At 45.6% G+C, this 21,318-nt stretch overlaps 1 protein-coding gene across 1 annotated transcript in view; it reads left to right on the top strand.

Moving 5' to 3' along the window:
- Window positions 1-21,318, top strand: part of WDR88 (WD repeat domain 88) — a 44,434-nt gene that overhangs the window by 11,953 nt on the left and 11,163 nt on the right. Inside the window, exons 2-6 of the mRNA XM_047079287.1 lie at window positions 4,197-4,307; window positions 9,721-9,809; window positions 11,031-11,094; window positions 13,606-13,744; window positions 15,154-15,283. Of these exons, the coding sequence (XP_046935243.1) occupies window positions 4,197-4,307; window positions 9,721-9,809; window positions 11,031-11,094; window positions 13,606-13,744; window positions 15,154-15,283 (533 nt within the window). The remainder of the gene's footprint in view (window positions 1-4,196; window positions 4,308-9,720; window positions 9,810-11,030; window positions 11,095-13,605; window positions 13,745-15,153; window positions 15,284-21,318) is intronic.

The raw sequence follows: 21,318 nt of genomic DNA, 5'->3' as shown, positions 1-21,318 counted from the left end.
ATTGTTTTTTCAAACATTTCTCTTGCTTTCTCTCTTCTCTTTCTGGTATTTTCGTTATGCATATATTACAGCTTCGTAGTTGTCCCATGGTTCCTTGATATTCTGTTCTGTTTCTTTAAGTCTTTTTCTCTTTGTTTGTTTTCTGTTTGCTTTTCAGATTTGGAGGTTTCTATTGATATATCCTCAAGCTCAGAGATTCTTTCCTCAGCCATGTCTAGTCTGATAATGAACACATCAAAGATATTCTTCATCTGTTACAGTGTTTTTGATCTGTAACATTTCTTTTTGGTTCTTTCTTTGAATTTCCATCTCTCTGCTTACACTGTGTACCATCCACTACGTTCATTAGAGCCCTCAGCATATTAACCACAGGTGTTTTAAATTCCCAGTCTGGGGGCGCCTGGGTGGCGCAGTCGGTTAAGCGTCCGACTTCAGCCAGGTCACGATCTCGCGGTCCGTGAGTTCGAGCCCCGCGTCGGGCTCTGGGCTGATGGCTCAGAGCCTGGAGCCTGTTTCCAATTCTGTGTCTCCCTCTCTCTCTGCCCCTCGCCCGTTCATGCTCTGTCTCTCTCTGTCCCAAAAATAAATAAACGTTAAAAAAAAAAATTAAAAAAAAATAAATTCCCAGTCTGATAATTCCAACATCCTCCTCATATCTGGGTCTGGTTGTGTTGTTATGCTTGTGTTGTCTCTTCAAGCTTTGTTTGCTGCCTTGTAGGATCATACTTTTTTTTTTCTTGATAGCCAGACATGATGTGCTGGGTAAAAGGAACAGATGAAAAGAAGTCTATAGTGGTGTGATGCTAAGGTGTCAGGAAAGGGGGAGAAGTCTACAGTCCTATGACTAGGTCTCAGTCTTGTAGTGGGCCTGTGCCCACTTTGAACTTCACACGTGAACTTCACACGTGTTTTTCAGTCTGCACCCCTCCCCGCCCTCCACCCTTAGTGAGGTGGGGTTGGATGGCTAGAGGGGCCCACTGGGTGTTTGCCTTCTCCCATGTGGAAGACTAGAGCTGGTCGGGGTTGGGGACTTCCCTTCCCCCAGGTCTGTGCGGCTCTGATAAAATCCCAGCAGGTCAGGCTCTGGTTAAGTAGTTTCTCCTGACAAGCAGAGCTTGTTGAGAAGAACAAAATGCTGTGGAATATTTCAATATGATTCCTTTCCCCTCCTCCCCTCCTCCCCCAGCCAGAAGCATGAGGGGATTTTTCTCTTATAGTCATTGTGAAGACCAGGTGCTAGGGGAGACATTTACTAACATAGATGTGAGGGTCCCTCACCACTGGGTCCCCCTGGAGTTTTCAACTCTCTAAGTTGTCCACACGGAGTCTCCAGCAATTTGTCAGTTATAAGTCAGGTTTCCCTGTCCTGGGACTCGTTTCCATGGAGGTTGCTGCCCTTGGATTTCTGCTCTGTAACTTGGGATTCTTTTTTTTTTTTTTTTTCAACGTTTATTTATTTTTGGGACAGAGAGAGACAGAGCATGAACGGGCGAGGGGCAGAGAGAGAGGGAGACACAGAATCGGAAACAGGCTCCAGGCTCTGAGCCATCAGCCCAGAGCCTGACGCGGGGCTCGAACTCACGGAACGCGAGATCGTGACCTGGCTGAAGTCGGACGCTTAACGGACTGCGCCACCCAGGCGCCCCTATAACTTGGGATTCTTTGTATTGGCCTCTGTCTCTCCAGTTTTGGGAGCAGCAGTCCGCTCTGTGACCTCACTTGTCTGAGGAATGTAGGAAGGGTTGTTGATTTTTCAGTTTGCTTGGGCTTTAATTTGTTGTGAGGATGACGTGGTGGCTTCCCAGCTTATTACATGGCAGACCAGAAATGAGAAGTCTTCATTCCTTTGGTATTGCCTAGTAATATTTCATTATGTGAATATGCCTCATTTTATCTGTTCATCAGTGGATGGATATTCGAATTATGTCCATTTTTTTATCATTATGAATGATACTGCTATGAGTACTCGTGTTCAACTATTTGTGTGGGCATACGTTTTCTTTCTTTTTTTTAAATGTTTATTTTTACGAGAGACGGAGCGCAAGTGGGGGAGGGGCAGAGAGAGAGGGAGACACAGAATCGGAAGCAGGCTCCAGCCTCTGAGCTGTCAGCACAGAACCCGAGGCGGGGCTCGAACTCATGGACCATGAGATCATGACCTGAGCCGAAATCAAGAGTCAGACGCCTAGCTGACTGAGCCTGTTGGGTGCCCCAACGCATATGTTTTAACTTTTTAAAGAGTTACTGAACTATATTCCAAAGGAGCGCACCATTGTACATCCCCGCCAGCCATGTGTGAGAGTTCAGAGTTCTCCACATTCTTGCCAACACTTGTTATTACCTGATTTTTGAGGACATTCCCATGTACTGGAGCTCATTGACATGTCTTCTTTGGAGAAATGCCTATTCAGATCTTCTGCCTATTTTTAAATTGGGTTGTTTGTGTTTTTATTGTTGAGTTTTAAGGGTTCTTTATGTATTATGTATATATGATTTGTATGATTTCCATCGCATGGATTGGTTTTTTTGCCTTCCTGATGGTGTCCTTTGAAGCGCAAGAATTTTTAATTTTGATAATGTCCACTTTACCTTGTCATTGTTGCTGCTGCCTGTGCTTGTGGTATTGTAGCTAAAGAACCACTGCCTAATGCAAGTTCGGAAGATGTGCAACTATGTTTTTTTCTAAGAGCCTGTGGCTTTAGTTCTCACATTTAGAACTCTGATCTATTTTGAGTTCATTTTTATATATGGCGTGAGGCAATGATCCAACTTTGTTCTTTTGCAGGTGGATGTTATTTGTGTCTGCATGATCTGTTGAAAAGACCAATCTTTCCATTTTTAATTATTTAGCACTCTTGTTGAGGAAGCAATTGGCCTAAAATATGAGGGATTATTTCTGGGTTCTCAGTTCAGTTCTATCGACCTATATGTCTGTTGTTATGTCAGTTCTACAGTGTCTTGATAACGGTCACTTTTTGTAGGTACTGAGTTTTTAAAGTGGGAATTGTGAGTACTCAAGCTTTGTTCTTTTTCAAGATTATTTAGGCTGTTTTGCTTTGCTTGAGTTTCCATATAAGTTTGAGGATCAGCTTGTGAATTTTGGAAAAAAATTCAGCTGAAATTTTTACAGCATAGTGCTGAATCTGTAGATCATCTTGGAAGGTATTTTCATCTTAACAATAGACAGCTAACAGCTAATCCATGAGTGTAGAATGATTTTTCATGTATTTGGGTCTGCTCTGATATCTTTCAACAATTCTTTGTGATTTTCAAAGTATAAGTTTTATAACAATAGACAGCTAACAGCTAATCCATGAGTGTAGAATGATTTTTCATGTATTTGGGTCTGCTCTGATTTCTTTCAACAATGCTTTGTGATTTTCAAAGTATAAGTTTTATACTTTTTTGTTAAATTTATTCCTGTTTTGATGCCTTTATAAATGGATTTTTTTCTACAGTATGGAGTTTCCTCAAAAAATTAAAAATAGAACTACCCTATGACCTAGCAATTACACTACTAGGAACTTATCCAAAGAATATAAAAATGCTTATTTGAAGGGGCACATGTACCCCAATGTTTATAGCAGTGCTATCAACAATAGCCAAATTATGGAAAGAGCCCAAATGTTCACTGAATGATGAATGGATAAAGAAGATGTGGTACATATATACAATGGAATACTACTCGGTGATGAGAAAGAATGAAATCTTGTCATTTGCAACAATGTGGATGGAATTGGAGGGTGTTATGCTAAGCGAAATAGGTCAGTCAGAGAAAGACAGCTATGCTATGGTTTCACTCATGTGGAATTCGAGAAACTCAACAGATGAACATAGGGGAAGGGAATGAAAAACAGAGATGGAGGCAAACCATAAGAGACTCATAAATACAGAGAACAAACAGGATTCCTGGAGTGGGGTGGGTTAAATGGGTGACGGGAATTAAGGAGGGCACTTTTTGAGGTGAACACTGGGTATTATATGTAAGAGATGAATCATGGGGTTCTACTTCTGAAGCCAAGACTACACTGTATGTTAACTAACTTGAACATAAATTTTTTTAAAAAGAATTTCTTTTCTTAGGGTTTTTCCCCCCCAGATTGTTCACTGTGAGTGTATAGAAAAACAATTGACTCTTTGATGTTGATCTTGTATTTTGTAACTTGCTGAACTCATTCAATCTATCCTTTTTTCAGATCCCATTTAAAATTATGAAGGGACACAGTCACATTGTGAGTTCCTGTAACTTCTGTGTGGATGACACAAAGCTCCTCAGTGGCTCCTATGACTGCACTGTGAAGCTGTGGGTAGGTGGCCCGGCATTAGGTGGGATGAAGATATCCCATAAGCTTTCCCATATCTTGTGGAGAGATCGCCAATACTGAGTTCCCAGACACTCAAGGATCCCAAAGATTTGGAAAGAACTTTCTGCGCAAAATGCAAGAAAAAGAAGCAAAGTGAGGGTTCCGCCCTAGTGTCAAGCCAGTGGAGAGAGATGAGTTTATTGTAGTCAGCCTGTTGATTTGGAAGCAGGAGGAGCAGGGGGCAGGGGCCACTGTGCTGGAACTCCCCACCTATTGTGAGATGGTCCCAGCAGTGCCTAGGGCTCGCCTGAGATCTCTGAGCTGTGACATCTCTTTGGGTCTCCTTCTCATTTGGAAAATTCACTTTCATCCATAGAGATGGTATGGCCAGGCTTAGGTGGTCGCAGAGGACAGAAAAGTGGCCAGGCCTGGGACCTGTCCATGAGCGGTGGTTGGAAGGGGCAGGCTGGAGCACGGATCAGTGCCCCAAGGTTCAGGAAGCAGGGGCATGACGGTCATGTGAGGTTGCGGAGACGTGGCACTGAGAACTCTTCCAAAGCCTCTGCGCATAGCCAGTGACCCTGGGAGGGCTGTCTGGGGGCACTGCTGGCCCATCACGGGGGGTTGATGAGGGAGCAGGAATGGGAGATGACAATGGCCATTGGAACCAGGCCACAGATGACTGTGTGGCTGGGGCTTGGCCCATGGGGGAGGACAGTCCGTTCTGAGTTTTGCCGTCTCCTCTGGCTTCAGGGGTGGGAGGGGACAAAAGTAAGTCTGGGCTGGTTCCTGGGTTCTGGCCTGGGTAATCAGGTGGAAGATAGCCCCTCACCCTCCAGATGACCACAGAGGTCACCTTCTGTGTCATCAGTGGGCACCAAGGCCAGGCAGATTAGGCAGGAGGGTTTGGGCATTGTCCAAGTGGTTCAGCTTTGTGACCCTGGGTGGTTACATGACCTCCGGGGCCTCCTTGAAACTTTCCAGGTCCAGCTGCATGTGGGGGCTACCCTGGGGCCTGCCCTGCCAATTCCTGGCCCCAGCAGACATCCACTCCTCACCTCTACTCTGGCCCTTAGAAAATCCACTCTCCAAGCCCCAAATCTCTTCCTGGGAAAACTGGTTCCTCTGAGAGCCTCAAACCGCTTCTCAACCATCTGAGGTGAGATGGCGAGGGGGCTCTGCTCGTTGTCATCACCCAGGGGAGCAAGAGGGCAGCTTTCCAGGTGTGCCTCCTGCTTGGCCAGCTGCACATCTTCGCCACTTTCTTCTCGCCTTCGGCACCAGTGGAGGGAGTCACAGGAGTTTCTGTCTATTTGGGCCAAAAATCTCTGGTCTCTGAAAGAGGAAATATGCCTGTTTCTCTTGCCCCAAGATTAAAGACCACCCACTGAGATGTCTCTGGTTCCCCACAGTGGCCTGGCTGCCTAGTCCATGCTGCTGTATCTAGGATGCCGTCACTTCGGCCTGTCCGAGTGTCCTGATACCAGCCTCGCTCACGGCCTTGCCGGTTTCTGCCACTTTCTCCAGGTCGCTGCCCTCCCTCCTTTCTTCCCCCTCAGTCGCCAGTTGTCTGTCTTGGCTGCGCCATTTGACACCTCCTCCAAGAAGCCCTCTTTCCTCCTCCTGGTTCTCTTTTCCCCATCTTTGCCCTTTGGCTGCCTCCTCCTGTGGCTGTCCCTGCCCCTGCACAGCTGACATTCTCGAACCCTCCCTGGGGTAGATGACTCAGCCATTGCCCCGCACAGTGCCTTCTCCCGTTGCAGTATCTTGGCCAAAATGTCCCCTTGCTTCTCCTTTCTCTTCCCACTCCCGTCACCTACCATCTCCCATCCCTCCTCTCGGCTCCGCCCGGAACCCAAACATCTGATTTAATCTTTTGAAAGCTCCCTTCACCCTCACTGTGGACCATTGTGAATAATTTGGAAAGTCCACACCTGTAAGAAGAAGTGGGGATGAAATCACTCTCTATCCTGCACGCGACATCCCTCTAGTGTATGGGCACACCTCTTTCTAGTCATTAAGAGATAACAGCTTTGGTGGTTTTTTTCATGGTACAAAGAAGAAGCGAGAGCCATCATTTCACGACTCTGGAGTTAATTGCTGTGAAAATGTTGGAGGAGTATATGTCTATTTTTTTTTCTTGTTCACACACATATATGCATGTTTATGAAATTGAGACCATAAAGAAATGCTATTTACATAACCACAATAAACTTGGGCTACGGATATTATCACATTTGCCTTATTTTTACAACTATTTCTTGGTGCCCGTTCTTTCCCATCCATTTGAAATCTGACCAGTATCCCTGCCTTGAATTATCTGAGTCCACAGAGGGGTTCCTGCTTCCAAATGCTAGGTGAAGAGGGAGCTTTCAATTATTTCCTTCCCATGGCCCTGACCAATGGCCCATTCATTTCAAGAAACATTCAGTACAAAACAGAGACTTTCCCACCGTCTTTGGAATTCACTAACAAAATCTGGCTTGTTTGCTATAGATCTCTTGCCAAAGGATTCCCTTCACATTTTCTAAGAGGTGCACATTTTCCAAGAGGGTTATCGGCCTGTAGTCGTTCCTCCTCTTGGCCATAAGGTGTCACTACTGAATGCTGAAGTTGCACATGGAACCCATGGACACTGGTTCGTTCCGGTGCTGCCCTTAGCTGACCGGGGGCGCTGCGCAAACTGCAGTCCCAGGCCCCACTGTGATCATTTGCTTAGTTCTGTGTTTGTGCCAGAGCAATGCACCTACCAGGGGGGCTGCAGCCTGGGTGTGTCCTGTCCTGGTGTGTTCCTCTTTGGATTCCTGGTGTCTCTTCCTGCCTCTGATTAGGGCCTGCTGGGTTACCCAAACACAAGCCCACTGTTTGGAACAGGGGTTGAGGGTCTGGGTCTGTGCAGAAAAGAGTTCACATAGCAGGTCTGAGACTGCTGGTGAGGCTGGCTTGGCTGGCATCTGGGAGCCAGACTGGTAAATGGTATCCTACGATCGTGAAACTTCCCCCAAGTGTCAAAGAGGGCTCACTGTACCCATAAACCCCTATTGGTGCAAGCCATGTGGTTTATGCTGAGCACTTGCTTTGCTTCTGGAGTCTGGATTTGGTGTATGCCAGAGAATCCCCCCAAAACCCTGGGCCCCAAGACTCAGGCACACCTCCCCGATAGACAACACGTCACACGTGCTGTTACAACTGGTTGCTGGAGGAATTAAGCATGTCCTGTGTGATCCACTGGGAGAGACTCTTGGAAGCTTGTATCTGGTTCTCTCTGGACTTCACCCCATGCCCCTGTCCCTTTGCTGATTTTGCTTTGTGTCCTTTGCTGTAATCTTAGCGTGGATATGACTATTTGTGGAGCCCTGTGAATCCTGGAGGATCACTGAACCTGGGGGTGGTCTTGGGGACCCCTGACACAGGGTCCTTTGCCCCCCTCTCCCCTGCCCCAGCATGACTTGGGCTCTTCATGCAAAGTGGTTTCTGCATATCAGGAAGTATTGTCACAGGCCTGCCCTGGTTGACCTGAAGCTCCTGAACCGTGCATCATATTTTCACCTAGCAACTCAAGACCTTTCTAGGAATTCATTATCTTACCAGTAACCTGTTTTTCAAGGGGACTTTCCACCCCTGCTTATCCCGAAAAGCTGTTGGCATCTTTCTTTTTTTTTTAATTTTATTTTTTAGTTTTTAAAATTTACATGCAAATTAGTTAGCATATAGTGCAACAATGATTTCAGGAGTAGATTCCTTAATGCCCTCTACCCATTTAGCCCATCCCCCCTCCCACAACCCCTCCAGTAACCCTCTGTTTGTCCTCCATATTTAAGAGTCTCCTATGTTTTGTCCCCCTCTCTGTTTTTATATTGTTTTTGTTTCCTTTCCCTTATGTTCATCTGTTTTGTCTCTTAAAGTCCTCATATGAGTGAAGTCATATGATTTTTGTCTTTCTCTGACTAACTTCACTTAGCATAATACCCTCTAGTTCCATCCACGTAGTTGCAAATGGCAAGATTACATTCATTTTGATTGCCGAGTAATACTCCATTGTATATATATACCACATTTTCTTTATCCATTCATCCATCGATGGACATTTGGGCTCTTTCCATACTTTGTCTATTGTTGATAGTGCTGCTATAAACATGGGGGTGCATGTGCCCCTTCAAAACAGCACATCTGTATCCCTTGGATAAATGCCTACTAGTGCAATTGCTGGGTCGTAGGGTAGTTCTATTTTTGGTTTTTTGAGGAGCCTCCATACTGTTTTCCAGAGTGGCTGCAACAGCTTGCATTCCCATGTTGGCACATTTCTTACTGAAAATATTTCATCTCTGCCATAATGGGCACTTTTCACTTCGGCACCCTGTTTTATTCCCCTCATGTTATCTAGTTTTTACCTGGCTTTGTTCTCATCATATTCTCTAGTTATTTTTTAAAAAAATTTTAAATGTTTATTTATTTTTGAGAGAGAGAGAGAGAGAGAGACAGAGCATGAGCGGGGGAGGGGCAGAGAGAGAGGGAGACACAGAATCCAAAGCAGGCTCCAGGCTCTGAGCTGTCAGCACAGAGTCGGATGCGAGGCTCGAACCCATGAGCAGCAAGATCATGACCTGAGCTGAAGTCGGATGCTTAACTGACTGAGCCACCCAGGTGCCCCTGTAGTTATTTTTTTTTTAATGTTTATTTATTTTTGAGGGAGAGAGAGAGAGCACAGTGGGGGAGGGCAAAGAGAGGGGGACAGAGGATCTGAAACAGGCTCTACACTGACATTAGAGAGCCCCGATGCAGGGCTCGAACTCACGAGCCACGAGATCATGACCTGAGCTGAAGTTGGACGTTCAGCCAACTGAGCCACCCGGGCGCCCCTATTCTCTAGTTATTAGCCGTCGACATGCTAACAGTTGCTGGCGCCCCACTCCTGGCATGCTGGGATTGGTCTTAGCCGCTCCCCGGAGGTGACGGTGACCGGTACCCCGTGTGTTTAGCTTCCCCTCTCACCCACGTGGCGAACCCTTTCACGCTTAAGTCCTTGTGACCACAGTTCTGACTAGAAGAATTGCCGGGTCAAAGGGTGTGAACTTCTAAAAAGTTCTTGAAAGGTCTTGCGGATTCTGCAAAGCCTCTTCGGCCAGTAGCGTTGGAGAAAATTGTCTGCAGCTCTGTCCCCAGAGTGGCCCGTTGCCGTCTGGTGCCTGTGCAGTTGAGGGGGAGTTTCCCAGGGATACTGTGGGTGGCAGGGTGTCCTTGCTGCTCTGGGGAAGAGGCTGGGAAGTCCTTTTGCCCTCTTGAGCAAGTTGAGGGACATAAGACCACAGGTTCTCATACTTTGCCTTTAGACGAGCTCGGGCTGCCCTTGAGCTCAGTTCACGACTTGCACCAACGACTCAGTGACCTCTCTCTCCCTCTCTCCTGTTGATTTGAGGATGCTGTGGATGGCTCAGTCATTCGGGATTTTGAGCACAGGCCCAATGCTCCTGTTTTAGAGTGCAGCGTGACGGCTGACAGCAAAAGGTGACCTTTCCCTCGTCTTACACGGGTCAGGAGGAGTGAGGAGGCAGGCCAGGGACGACTTTCTGTTTTATGGGCAAATACACTCCCGTTCTCCCATATATGTCCCCACGGTTTCCATGTTTCGCTGTAAGAGTCAAGGGGATGTGACAACTCTTTGCAAATTCAAAGCGCTAAAAAGACAACAAGTATTGTGGCTAAGACAAAGCCAGTCTGCATTCTCTTCCCATAGTTACACCCATGGGCTGTGGACGCTGCGAGGGGTCACTGGCCATTGAGGCCCAGGCAGCATCTCACAGGGGAAACGGAGGCAGGCAGAAGTGCACTGCCCAGCTCGGAGGCAGCCGCGTGCACACAAGAGCCTCTGGGAGACATTTGCTTAAGCCCCTCATGAGCAGGTGAAATGGGCCTTTAAAACAAGGGGTTTGCTTTAAAATAGATTTACTTAAAAATTTTTTTTGTGTGTTTTTATTTATTTTTGAGACAGAGAGAAATCACAGCTCAGGAGGGGCAGAGTGGGAGGGAGGCAGGAACCAAAGCAGGCTCCATGCAGGTAGCAGAGAGCCCGATACGGGGCCCGACCTCACGAGCTGTGAGATCATGACCTGAGCCGAAGTCAGACACTGAGCCAACTGAGCCGCCCAGGCCGCCCCTAGATTTATTTTTATCCAGCAGTTACAAAACTAGTAAAAACTAGTATTGGAACATTACGTGATATGGGGGACACGGATTACCACGGAAGCACGCAACGGAAGAAAGATACATGTATATTATTATGTACAAAGGTACAGCTATGTTATTTTTACTAGGTGTAAAAAAGAACATTTCAGAACAAAGTGAGCTGTCAAAGTGTTTTCCTGTAACAAGACGTGAGCAGAGAAGGAAACAGTGGGTCCGTGTGAGCCGTAGGTATCCCCTCAGAAGAAGACAGTCATTCCCAGAAGAGAAGACACGGTCCCTTTAATGCCCTAAATATGAAAGAACACATCTGGGTGGCTGAGGGATTCAGGAAGGGCATGCGGTAATGCCTCGGTGTTAGGATCTGTCTGTTTTCAGTGAGGCTCATGGAGGGGGCCGGGAGTGTCTCGAGAAAGATTCAGGTATTACTTGCAACCTTGGTCCTAAGTTATAGAAATTTTCTATGAAGAAATTTCCAGGTTTTTGTTTTTTGTTTTTTTTCCATAGAACCTGTAGCCATAACTGTCTGGGTCATTTTCTTGGCAGAATTATTGCAGCGTCCTATGACAAAGCAGTGAGGGCTTGGGACCTTGAGACAGGCAAGCTGCTGGTGAGTGTGCCCCGCCCAGCACGGCAGCACGGGGTCTTGACTGGGCTTTGGGGGCCTTGGGCTGGGCCTGGGGTGGGAAGGGAAAGCAGTCTTTCAGAAAAGGAGGGTTGTCTCAGGGACACCAGATGATGGCGGGTGGGTGTCGGGGAAGGAAAGCTTCTTGGTGCTTTTGCTGGAAGGATGGGAAGAGTTTGGATACCCAAAAGAAGCAAGGGTCGCTTGCGGTCAGGGAGGAAGGACCATCGAATTCAAGGCTGAGGGAACTGCACAGGGAAAGAGACCCTCCTCTGCAGGGTGTTGGGATTTGATGGGGCGGGAAGCAGAGCTGAGGCCATGGGACAAAGGCCACGTGGTCAAAGCACGAGTGTCCAGGGGAGGGTCCTCTCCCCGTCTTGGAGGGGCCACCATCCATCCATCCATCCAAACCAGCCTGAGACTCCCTCTCTCTCTGTCTGGTGCCCAGGCAGCCCTGGCCCTGCCCAAGGGGCTCCCCAGGGAGCTCCTGAATGCTCTCCTTTGCTCTTCTTTTCTTCTTAGTGCAAAGATCAGTTTATTTCACTGTAAAAACCCCAGAGGTGATAGTTAATAACTTGGCGTCTCTTTTCCTGTGTCTGCGTACATTTCCATATGAACACAGGCAAGTATGTTCTGTTAACAACATGGCATGATCCTGTGCATACTTCTGGATCTTGACTTTTTTTTTTCACCACTTAAAAACAAATGGGTAAGTAAGTATATAACAATGTCATCCTTCATAATGGATGCATGGATTCCGTGGTATGGATAAGTCAGACTGTGTTTCACCATCCCGTTATGGGACACTGGGGCTGTTTTCACGTTTCCCTATCATGAACAATGCTACAATGAGGAAACTTTGCATATAACTTTTGATACCTAGGATCCAATATTTTTAAGGAAATAGAGCTGGATTTGACTGCTAATTTGATATAGAAACATGGCGTTTTAAAAACTGTCATCTAGACATCTGTGCCAACTCATATCCGAGGCACTGGAAGAGAGCTCACCCTCTTCATGCCAGATATCATGATTTAAAAAAAATTTTTTTAGCCAGTGTGGGTAGATGAAAAATGAGACGAACATTGATTACTCCTGACTTTGAGCATTTTTCCAAATGTTTATTTCTTCTCTTGTAAATTTCCTGCTCTTGTCTCTAGCCAGTTTTTCTATTTGAGATGCTTTTCTTTTTCTTCTTTAAATTTCTTTACAGTACTTTTATTTATTTTTGTTGCACAATGATCCATGCCACTTGCCAACTACAGAGCTGAATTAGTTATCCACCACCGCTTGACAAATTAGGCCAAACTTAACAGCTTGAAACAACAAACACTTATTATCTCGTGGTTTCTGACAGTCAGAAATCTAGGAGCCACTTAGCTGGGTGGTTCTGGTTCAAGTTTCTTATTTAAAAAAAAATTCTTTTAAGTTTATTTATTTTGAGAGACAGAGAGAGCAGAGGAGGGGCAGAGAGGGAGGGAGAGAGAGAATCCCAGGCAGGCTCCATGCTGTCAGCACAGAGCCCAATGTGGGGCTCCAACTCATGAACCATGAGATCATGACCTGAGCCAAAACCAAGAGTCGGACGCTTAACCGACTGAGCCACCCAGGCACCTCTGGTTCAAGTTTCTTATGAGGTCACAGTTAAGATGTCATCTGGGGTTAAGGTCATCTGAAGGCTCAACTGGGGCTCATCTTCCAAGATGGTGCTCCCACATGGCTTTTGGCAGGAGCCCTCAGTTGCTCTCCACTTGGGTGTCTCCCTAGGGCTGCTTGAGTTTATTCCCTCAGAGTAAGTGATCCAAGAGAGAGCAAGGAGGAAGCTATGGTTTCTTTTATGACCTAGTCACATGCTGTCACTTCTGCAATATTCTATTCATTAGAAGTGAGTCACCAAGTCCAGCCCATACACAAGGGGTAGGGAATTAGGCTGCACCTTTTGGAGGGAGGACTGTCAAAGGATTTGCGGGCATATTTTAAAGCTGTCACAATGGCAATACCATAATTTATAACCTACAGAGAGATCCTCCTTTCCTAGAATGCGGAGCAGCTCAGTGTCCCCTTCTTGGGGTTTGGTGCCAGCCTGTCCCAAAGGATTGTGAGATGCCCAAGGGACTGGGCTGCAGTGTCTTGTCCACAGTGCTGGGCACACGGCAGATACTTAATAAACACTTGTTTACCAAACTGAACAGGAGTGAAGTTGGTCATTACTAGAACCTTGCTGCCAGTTCCACTAGCCGCTCTACCTGTCCTTGTCCATCTGTCCTGGAGACAGCTTAATGAATTGCATTTATTAATTTAATTAGTTAAAACTAAACGAACTTAAAAATTCAGTTCCTTACCTGCACTAGCCCATTACAAGTAGTCAACGGCCACATGTGGCCAGAGGCTAGTATATTGGATAGTGCCTAGATGGAACATTTCTGTCATCACAGAAAGTTCTACTGGACAGCTGGGCTAGAAAGAGAACAACCTTTTGATTGTTGCCCTATTCAGTGGAAGATCAACCATGAAACCTTCATAGCCTCCTGTAAGCTTTCTCCTGATGGCAAATACGTGGTCTCAGCCTTGGACGTGGATCGCGGAATCTGTATAACAGATGCGGAAAACGCCACCACTGTGTCACACATCAAAAGTGAGTTTGCATGGGCTCCCTGCTCTGTTCTGTCTGCGATGGTAACAGCTGCTTGTCACTAACTGACAGTGACTTTTGATTGCCTTATTTGGTGAAGCTGTAATGAGCGGCATCATTACAGATAGACACTCATTGATAGAACATCAGCAGCTAAAACCATCATCGGTTAAGGCTTTTATGATTAACCCCGTTTGTAATAAATGAAAAAGTGTTCTGTTCCAATGTCATGCAGACGTTTAAAGCCCAATCTTTTACTGAGCGGAGGCTCAGCCTTTATAGTATTTTTATATGTATTTTTAAAATATAAAGATGAAAGAGGCACCTGGAAGGCTCAGTTGATTGATTTCGGCTCAGGTCGTGATCTCACACTTTGTGGGATCAAGCCCTGAGACTGGCATGGGGCTGACAGCACGGAGCCTGCTTGGGGTTCTCTCTCTCTCTGTCTCTCTCTCCCTCTCCCCTGTGCGCTCTCTCTCAAAATAAACTTAAAAAAATACATATATATAAATAAAGATAATAATCATCAGATGTCAATTTTCTGGTTGTGATACTGTATGATAGTTATGCAAGGTGTTTCTCTTGGGGGAAACTGGGTGACAGGCACATAGGCTCTCTCAGTGTTATTCCTCACAAGGGCATGCAAGTTGACGGTTATCTCAAAATAAAACATTAAAAAATATGCAATCGTTGTAAAACATTTGGTAACTATGTAAAGTAGAAAGCACAAGGCTGCTCTGTGTGTCCTGTCTCCTCCGCGGGGGTGTCTATTATGAACAACATGTTACTGGGTGGCCTTCCCGACCTCTGTGAGTGTGTGTGGGCATGTGTGTGTGCACATCCCAGTCCTACTTCCCATGTGCACCTTGTGTTTATGTTTATCAGCACAGATCTGTGGCATGTGCACGGCCCCATGGCTTGCCCCTCCCCTCTCCTGTGTCCCCTCATACTCTACCTGTTCTCCCCCTCCAGGTTCTAGTTGCACCCTACACTTTTCCACGTTCTGTCCAACCTCCAGGCCTGTGCACGTGTTCCTTCTGCTGGGAGCCCTCTTCCTATTCTGTTTCCCCTGCTAACTTTTAGCGCCCCTCCTCCACCTGTCAGGGCTGGGCCAGCCATCTGTTGGCCAGGAACCATGACCACTCGTGGCCCCTGACACCTGTGGGTTGTAGCTTGCACAGGGCGTCTCTCCATCAGACCGGGAGCTCTGTTCGTGCTTCTTCTTCTCAGCCTGGCACACAGTAGGCGCCTGGGAAATGTCTGTGCAAGTGAGGAGTCCCTTGTGAAACTGGGATTCATGTTTCTGTAGTACTGTCTCAGTCTGGGGGAGTAGTGTGAGCTTCTGGGCCACGTGGAATTCGTGGCCTGGAATGTGGAATGTCAGGTGATGAGTCGCTTTCCCTGTGCCTCAGATCATCACAGCCGATCTCTCACAGCATGCTGCTTTGACCCCGACAGCCAGAAGGTGGCTTCCGTCTCATTGGACAAAAGCATCAAGATCTGGGATATTACATCCCAAGCCACGCTGCTCACCATCACCAAGTGAGGGGGGGCCCCATCCTGCAGCAGAGAGGTGGGCTGGAGTCCCCGTTCAGACCCTCCTGGATTTGGCCCGCACAACTTCAGCTGTGAGCTGGCATCCACATGGGGCATCCCCAGCTTGGTCACAGGTGCTCGGAGGAGGCTGGAGATGGAGAAAGTGAAGGAGGGAGGTGGGCGGGGGGACACCACTAGCTGTGGCTTCTGGGCAGGGACAGGCCTCAGGTGCGTTTGTTTCCATGTGAGCCAACGCTGGAAAACATTGTGCAGAGCCTCCCCACCTCCCTCCTAAATGTGAATTTCCAGTGTCTCCTGTGAAATGGGAAGATCTGATAATCCAAGACTGCAAGGGTTACCTGTCAGGTGGCCACCACCAGGCGGGGGGCCAGTCCTCTCCAACAGGCCCTGGAGTCAGGATCCCAGAATGTGTATGTGCCCCGTCACCCTGTCTGCTCTGCTCAATCAGGAGCCTTGCTGGACTGGGCCAGGCTGTCCCATGGGCGTCTGGCAAGGGGTCAAGAGTGTGCAGGTTCAGAGATGTCTGGATGGCTCAGTCGGTTAAGCGTCCAGCTTTGGCTCAGGTCATGATCTCATGGTTCATGGGTTCAAGCCCCACGTTGGGCTTTGTGCTGACAGCTCAGAGCCTGGAGCCTGCTTCAGATTCTTGTCTCTCTCTGCCCCTCCCGTGCTAGTGCTGTCTCTCTCTGTCTCTCAAAAATGAATAAAAACATTAAAAAATTAAAAAAAAAGAGTGTGCAGGTTCATATCCTGTGTGACCTTGGACCTTAGTTTCTTCACCTGCAAACCGAGCAGAGGTGACATCTGAGTGAGATCCTTAGCTCAGGCCACACGATGGGTGCTCAACACGTGCTGTTACTGAGAGTGACTCTCATGGAAACCTGGGTGGGGGTGCTGTGGAAGCCTCCTTAGCCCAGTGGGGGATGGGGTGCAGAGAGCAGAGGTGGCCGCAGTTCCAGCTATGGGCAAGTGTCATAGTCCACGCTGTTCTGTTTTCCCCATGGAGGTGGAAAGGGAAACAAGCAAAATGTTTATTGGTATTTCGAGAGAAAGGGAGAGAGAGAGCGAGCGAGAGAGAGACAGAGAGAGAGACAGAGCAGGGAAGGAGCAGAGAGAGAGGGAGAGAGAGAATCCTAAGCAGGCTCCATGCTGTTACCCCAGAGCCTGATGCGGGGCTTGAACCTGCGAACTGTGAGATCATGATTTGAACTAAAACCAAGAGTCAGATGCTTACCCTGCTGAACCACCCAGGCACCCCTCTATTGGTATTAAAATTTTTTTTAATTAAAAAAAATATTTATTCATTTTGAGAGTGAGAGACAGAGTGTGAGCGAGGGAGGGGCAGAGAGAGAGAGAGAGAGAGAGACTGAGAGAGAGAGAGAGAGAGAGAGAGAGACAGACAGACAGAATCCGAAGCAGGCTCCAGGCTCTGAGCTGTCAGCACAGAGCCCAACGTGGGGCTCAAACTCATGGACTGTGAGATCATGACCTGAGCTAAAGTTGGACGCTTAGCTGACTGAGCCACCCAGGCACCCTATTGGTATTTTTGACCAACCCAAATGTATCATTTTTTTTTTTTGGAAATAGTTTTTAGCAAGAAAATATAAAGGCAAAGATTCTTGTGACAGGTGACAGGGCTTCAGCCTCTGAAGTTACACAGGGCCCCACAGAGGGCCCCACACTTGATTTAATGCTCTGCTGTCAACGTCCTTAAATTCTTAGCTTTTGAACAAGGGACCTTGCATGTTTTTATTTCAAAAATATGTAATTTACTTTTTGAAGATGTAAAATATGCAACACAGTACAAAATTTAAAAGGAACAAAAGGATATATAGTGAAAAATCTCTCCTACCTGTCTTGTAACCATTCGGTTTCCCCAGAAGCCATCACTTTTCCCTTTCCTTCCTTCCTGCCTGTCTTTCTCTCTTGACAGCTTCACTGAGATAGAATTCACACAGCAGAGAATTCACCCATTTCAAGTGAACAGTGGTTGGAGGCTATCGCATTGTTATCTTTTAAGTTGTGGTAAACTACACATAAAGTAAAATTTTCATTTTAACCATTTAAAGTTAATCACTGGCATTCATTACATTTACAATATTGTGCAATCATCCCCACTGTCTTTCATTACCTTTCATTACCCAAACAGGAACCCCGTGTCCGTTAAACCATAATTCTCCACTCCCTCCAACCCCAGCCCCTGGCAACCTGTATTCTACTTTCTGCTCTGTGAATCTGTCTGTATTGGATGTTCCATACAAATGCAATCATACATTACTTGACCTTTTGTGTCTGGCTTCTTTCATGTAGCATCCTGTTTGTAAAATTCACCCATGTAGCGTGTATTAGAACTTCATTCCTTTTTCATGACAGAACGATATCTCATTATTTGTATGTACCACACTTTGTTTATCTGTTCCTCTGTCGAGGGACACTTGAGTTGCTTCTATCTTTTGGCTATTGTGAATAGTGCTGTCATGAACATTAGCAGATGGGTATCTGTTCAAGTCCCTGCTTTCAGTTCTTTTGGCTATATACCTAGGAGTGGACTTTCTGGATCATATGGTAATACTATCTATAGCTTTTGGAGGAACTGGGACCTTGCATTTTAATCATGCACTGGGTCCTGCAAATTATCTTAGCTGGTCTTGCTAAAGGATTTTAAAAATTCAGTCTCAACCTATTTGGAAACATACAGGGCGTAAGTATAAATAAGTGATATTTTTTTGGCTTCAAATGTCAAACATAGTTAAGAAAACTCCAGAGAGAAGAACAGTCTATTGTATTTACCCATACTTTTGCCTACCATGTTCTGTCCTCCTTTCTGATGGTCCAAGTTTCCTTCTTTCCCCATTTCCTTTCTGTTTAAAAAAAATTCCTTTCAGGTATTCTTTTAGAATACTTCTGAGGGCAACAAATTATCTTAGTTCTCCTTAATCTGAAAATGTCTTGATTCTCCTTTCATTCTTAAAGAATATTTTTGCTGGATATAAAAATCAGGGTTGACATTTTTTTCCCCGTTTATTTGAAATCTGTCATGTCACTTTCTTCTGATCTTCATGGTTTCTGATGAAGAATCCACTGCCATTCAAATTGTTTTTCTCCTATAGATAAGATGCCATTTCTCTCTTGCTGCTTTCAAGATTTTTTTCTTTGTCTTAAGTTTTCAGAAGTTTAATGATGTGTTTATTTAGTTTAATTTTTAAAGTTTATTATTTTGAAAGGGAGAAGGGGATGAGAGAGAGAGAGAGTATTTCAAGAAGGCTCTGCAAGGTGAAATCATGACTTGAACTGAACTCAAGAGTTGGACACTTAGCTGACTGAGACACCCAGGTGCCCTTTTAATTCAATATTTTTAAAGTAATCCCTACTTCCAGTGTGGGGCTCGAACTCAGGACCCCTCGATCAAGGTTTGCGCTAGAAGTTTAATTATGATGTGTCAGGGTGTAGATTTTTTGGGGTTCATCCCACTTGAGTTTCACTTAGCTTTTTGAATCTGAAGATTTATGTCTTTTGCCAAATTGGTAAAATTTCAGACATAATCTCTTTTTTAAAATGTTTTTATTTACTTATTTATTTATTTTTATGTATGTATGTATGTTTGAGAGAAAGAGCACAAGGGAGGGGAAGAGAGAGAGAGAGAGAGAGAGAGAGAGAGAGAGAGTCCTAAGCAGGCTCCACACTGTCAGCACAGAGCCCAATACAGGGTTTGAACCTACGAACCTTGAAATCATGACCTGAGCCAAAATCAAGAGTTGGATACTTAACTGACTGAGCCACCCAAGTCCCCCCAGACATAGTCTCTTTGATTACTTTTTCAGCGCTACTGTTTTCTCCTTTCCCTCTGGGACTCCAAGGACACAAATTTTAGATCTTTTGTTATAGTCCCACAGGTCCCTCAGGCTGGTTTTTTTTTCTGTCAATTATTTTTTGAACTGGTTAATTTATATTGTCTGTTTTCATATTCACTTATTCTTTTCTCTGTCTTTTTCACTGATTTAATTTTGGTTTTCATATGTTTCAGTTCTCAAATTTTCATTTGGTTCTTTGTCACATCTTCTATTTCTTTGCTGAGGCTTTCCATCTTTTCATTTGTTTTGAGCATGATCATAATTGTCCATCACAGCATTGTTATGGTGGCTGCTTAAAAATACTTGTCAGATAATTGTAATATCTGTGTCATCTCAGTGTTGAGAATCTGTTGATTAACCTTCTCACGCACAGGGAGATTTTTCTGGCTCTTAGTATGATGAGTGATTTCTGTTGTGTTGTGTACATTTTGTGTACACAATGTTTTGTTGGGTATTAATTATATTAGGAAACTCTCAGTCTTAGAATCTTGCTCTAGCAGGCCACCTCAGTACAGTCTGGAAAGTGTTGCAGTCAAGGTCCTTTGGGGCCCTTGCTGAGAGGGGTGGGGATGAGATGCGTAAACATAAGCGCGCATCTCTGGGTAGTCTGGATCATAAAATCCTGAATGTTTGGCTAGAGGAAGGTGGGTAGTGCCTAAAAGTTTTCTGTCTAGCTAGGCTATCCCTTTGGCTATGGAGAACAGACTTTTCTCGAGGTCCTTTTAATGGTCCCCATTGTTTTTTGGGTTACAAGCTTTTCCAGTATTCAGTCCAGGATATATGAATATGTCATTCATATGTAGGATATATATGTCATTCTTGGGTCCCAAGATGTCATGCTGGTCTGCCTCCTTGTCTCCATCTTTCCTAGCCTTCCGTTTGCTTTACAAATGCCAGATTGTTAGGTGTACTTAGCAGAAGGAATAGGAAGAAGTGCATTGATTCCATCTTGTCCAGAAACAAGTGGGATACAAGCACTTTCCCCAAACTTTTGTACTAAGTGCAATGATCTTTTCTTTTTTTACATTTTTTAATCTTTATTTATTTTTGAGAGACAGAGAGACAGAGAGCGAGCAGGGGAGGAACAGAGGGAGAGGGAGACACAGAATCCGAAGCAGGCTCCAGGCTCCGAAGTGGAATTTATTGGAAATGAGAGCCCCATCCTGGAAAATAGAGATAGGCTTGGTTTAAATCCCAACAACAGTGTCTGGATTGTGGGGAAGGCTTTTTAATCCATCTCCAGTATATGCTGGGTTGATTCTTAGCCTGACAGCCACAGGGATTTGGAACGTTTTACCCTGGACACCTCTAAGGAATTGATATTTCTTCTCCTTTGATCTTACTCAGTCTGTGCATTACAAAGAACTGAAATACAGTCCAAAACTCTGACCTGAGCTCTAGAAAACAGTTTTGCCCAAGCTTTCCTGGATTTTATAATCCAGGCTACTCAGAGATGCTTGTTTATGTTTACAGGTTCTCTTGAAAACTGTAACAGAAGGTGAGATTCATGGGGAAAATACAACACAAAAGATCACAAAGACAACAAAAACAGCAAAAGTCTGACAGATCCCCCCCCTTTTTAAAAAGGACATATAAAAATTGAGAATGGATAACTCAAAACTTTATTAATTAAACGCACAATGTTAAAATATGCTCTAATGATACTGAAGACAAATGAGGAGAGAGGGAGAGAAAAAAGATAGAGTAGTTGGGAAGGGAAGGAGGAAGTAGTAGGAGAGGGGTGGGGGAGGAGGACCAGGGAGAGGAGCCAAGCCTCCGTGTCTTGGAGAAAAGAAGTGGAGGGTGGGCTGGAGAAACCCACCTGATAAGTGTGACCCAAACCTGAAGGGCTGTTCTTCTGTTAACCACCACTAACAGATTTTCAGATGCTCTTCTCCTCAAGTCTCAGATAGCTCTAAGTGGTGCAGTGGTTCTCAACCAGGCGCAAGTTTCTCCCCCGGTAGACAATTTGCCGACGTCTGGAGACACTTTTAGTTGTCACAGGTTGGGTGTAGGGCATCTAGTGGGTAGAGTCCAGGGATGGTGCTAGGTATCCTACAATGTGCAGGACAACCCCCTGTCACAGAGAGCTACCCAGCACAAAATGTCAGTATCGCCATGATTGAGAAGTCCTGGAATATTGTGACCTAGAGCAATTAAGATCTGGGC

The sequence above is a fragment of the Lynx rufus genome, unplaced genomic scaffold, assembly GCF_022079265.1.
Source record: "Lynx rufus isolate CCGP_SWC_20201006 ecotype Redwood Valley unplaced genomic scaffold, mLynRuf1.p SCAF_16, whole genome shotgun sequence".
Lineage (NCBI taxonomy): Eukaryota > Metazoa > Chordata > Mammalia > Carnivora > Felidae > Lynx > Lynx rufus.
Note: the sequence above shows the minus strand (reverse complement) of the source record. Positions and strands in the feature narration are given on the sequence as shown.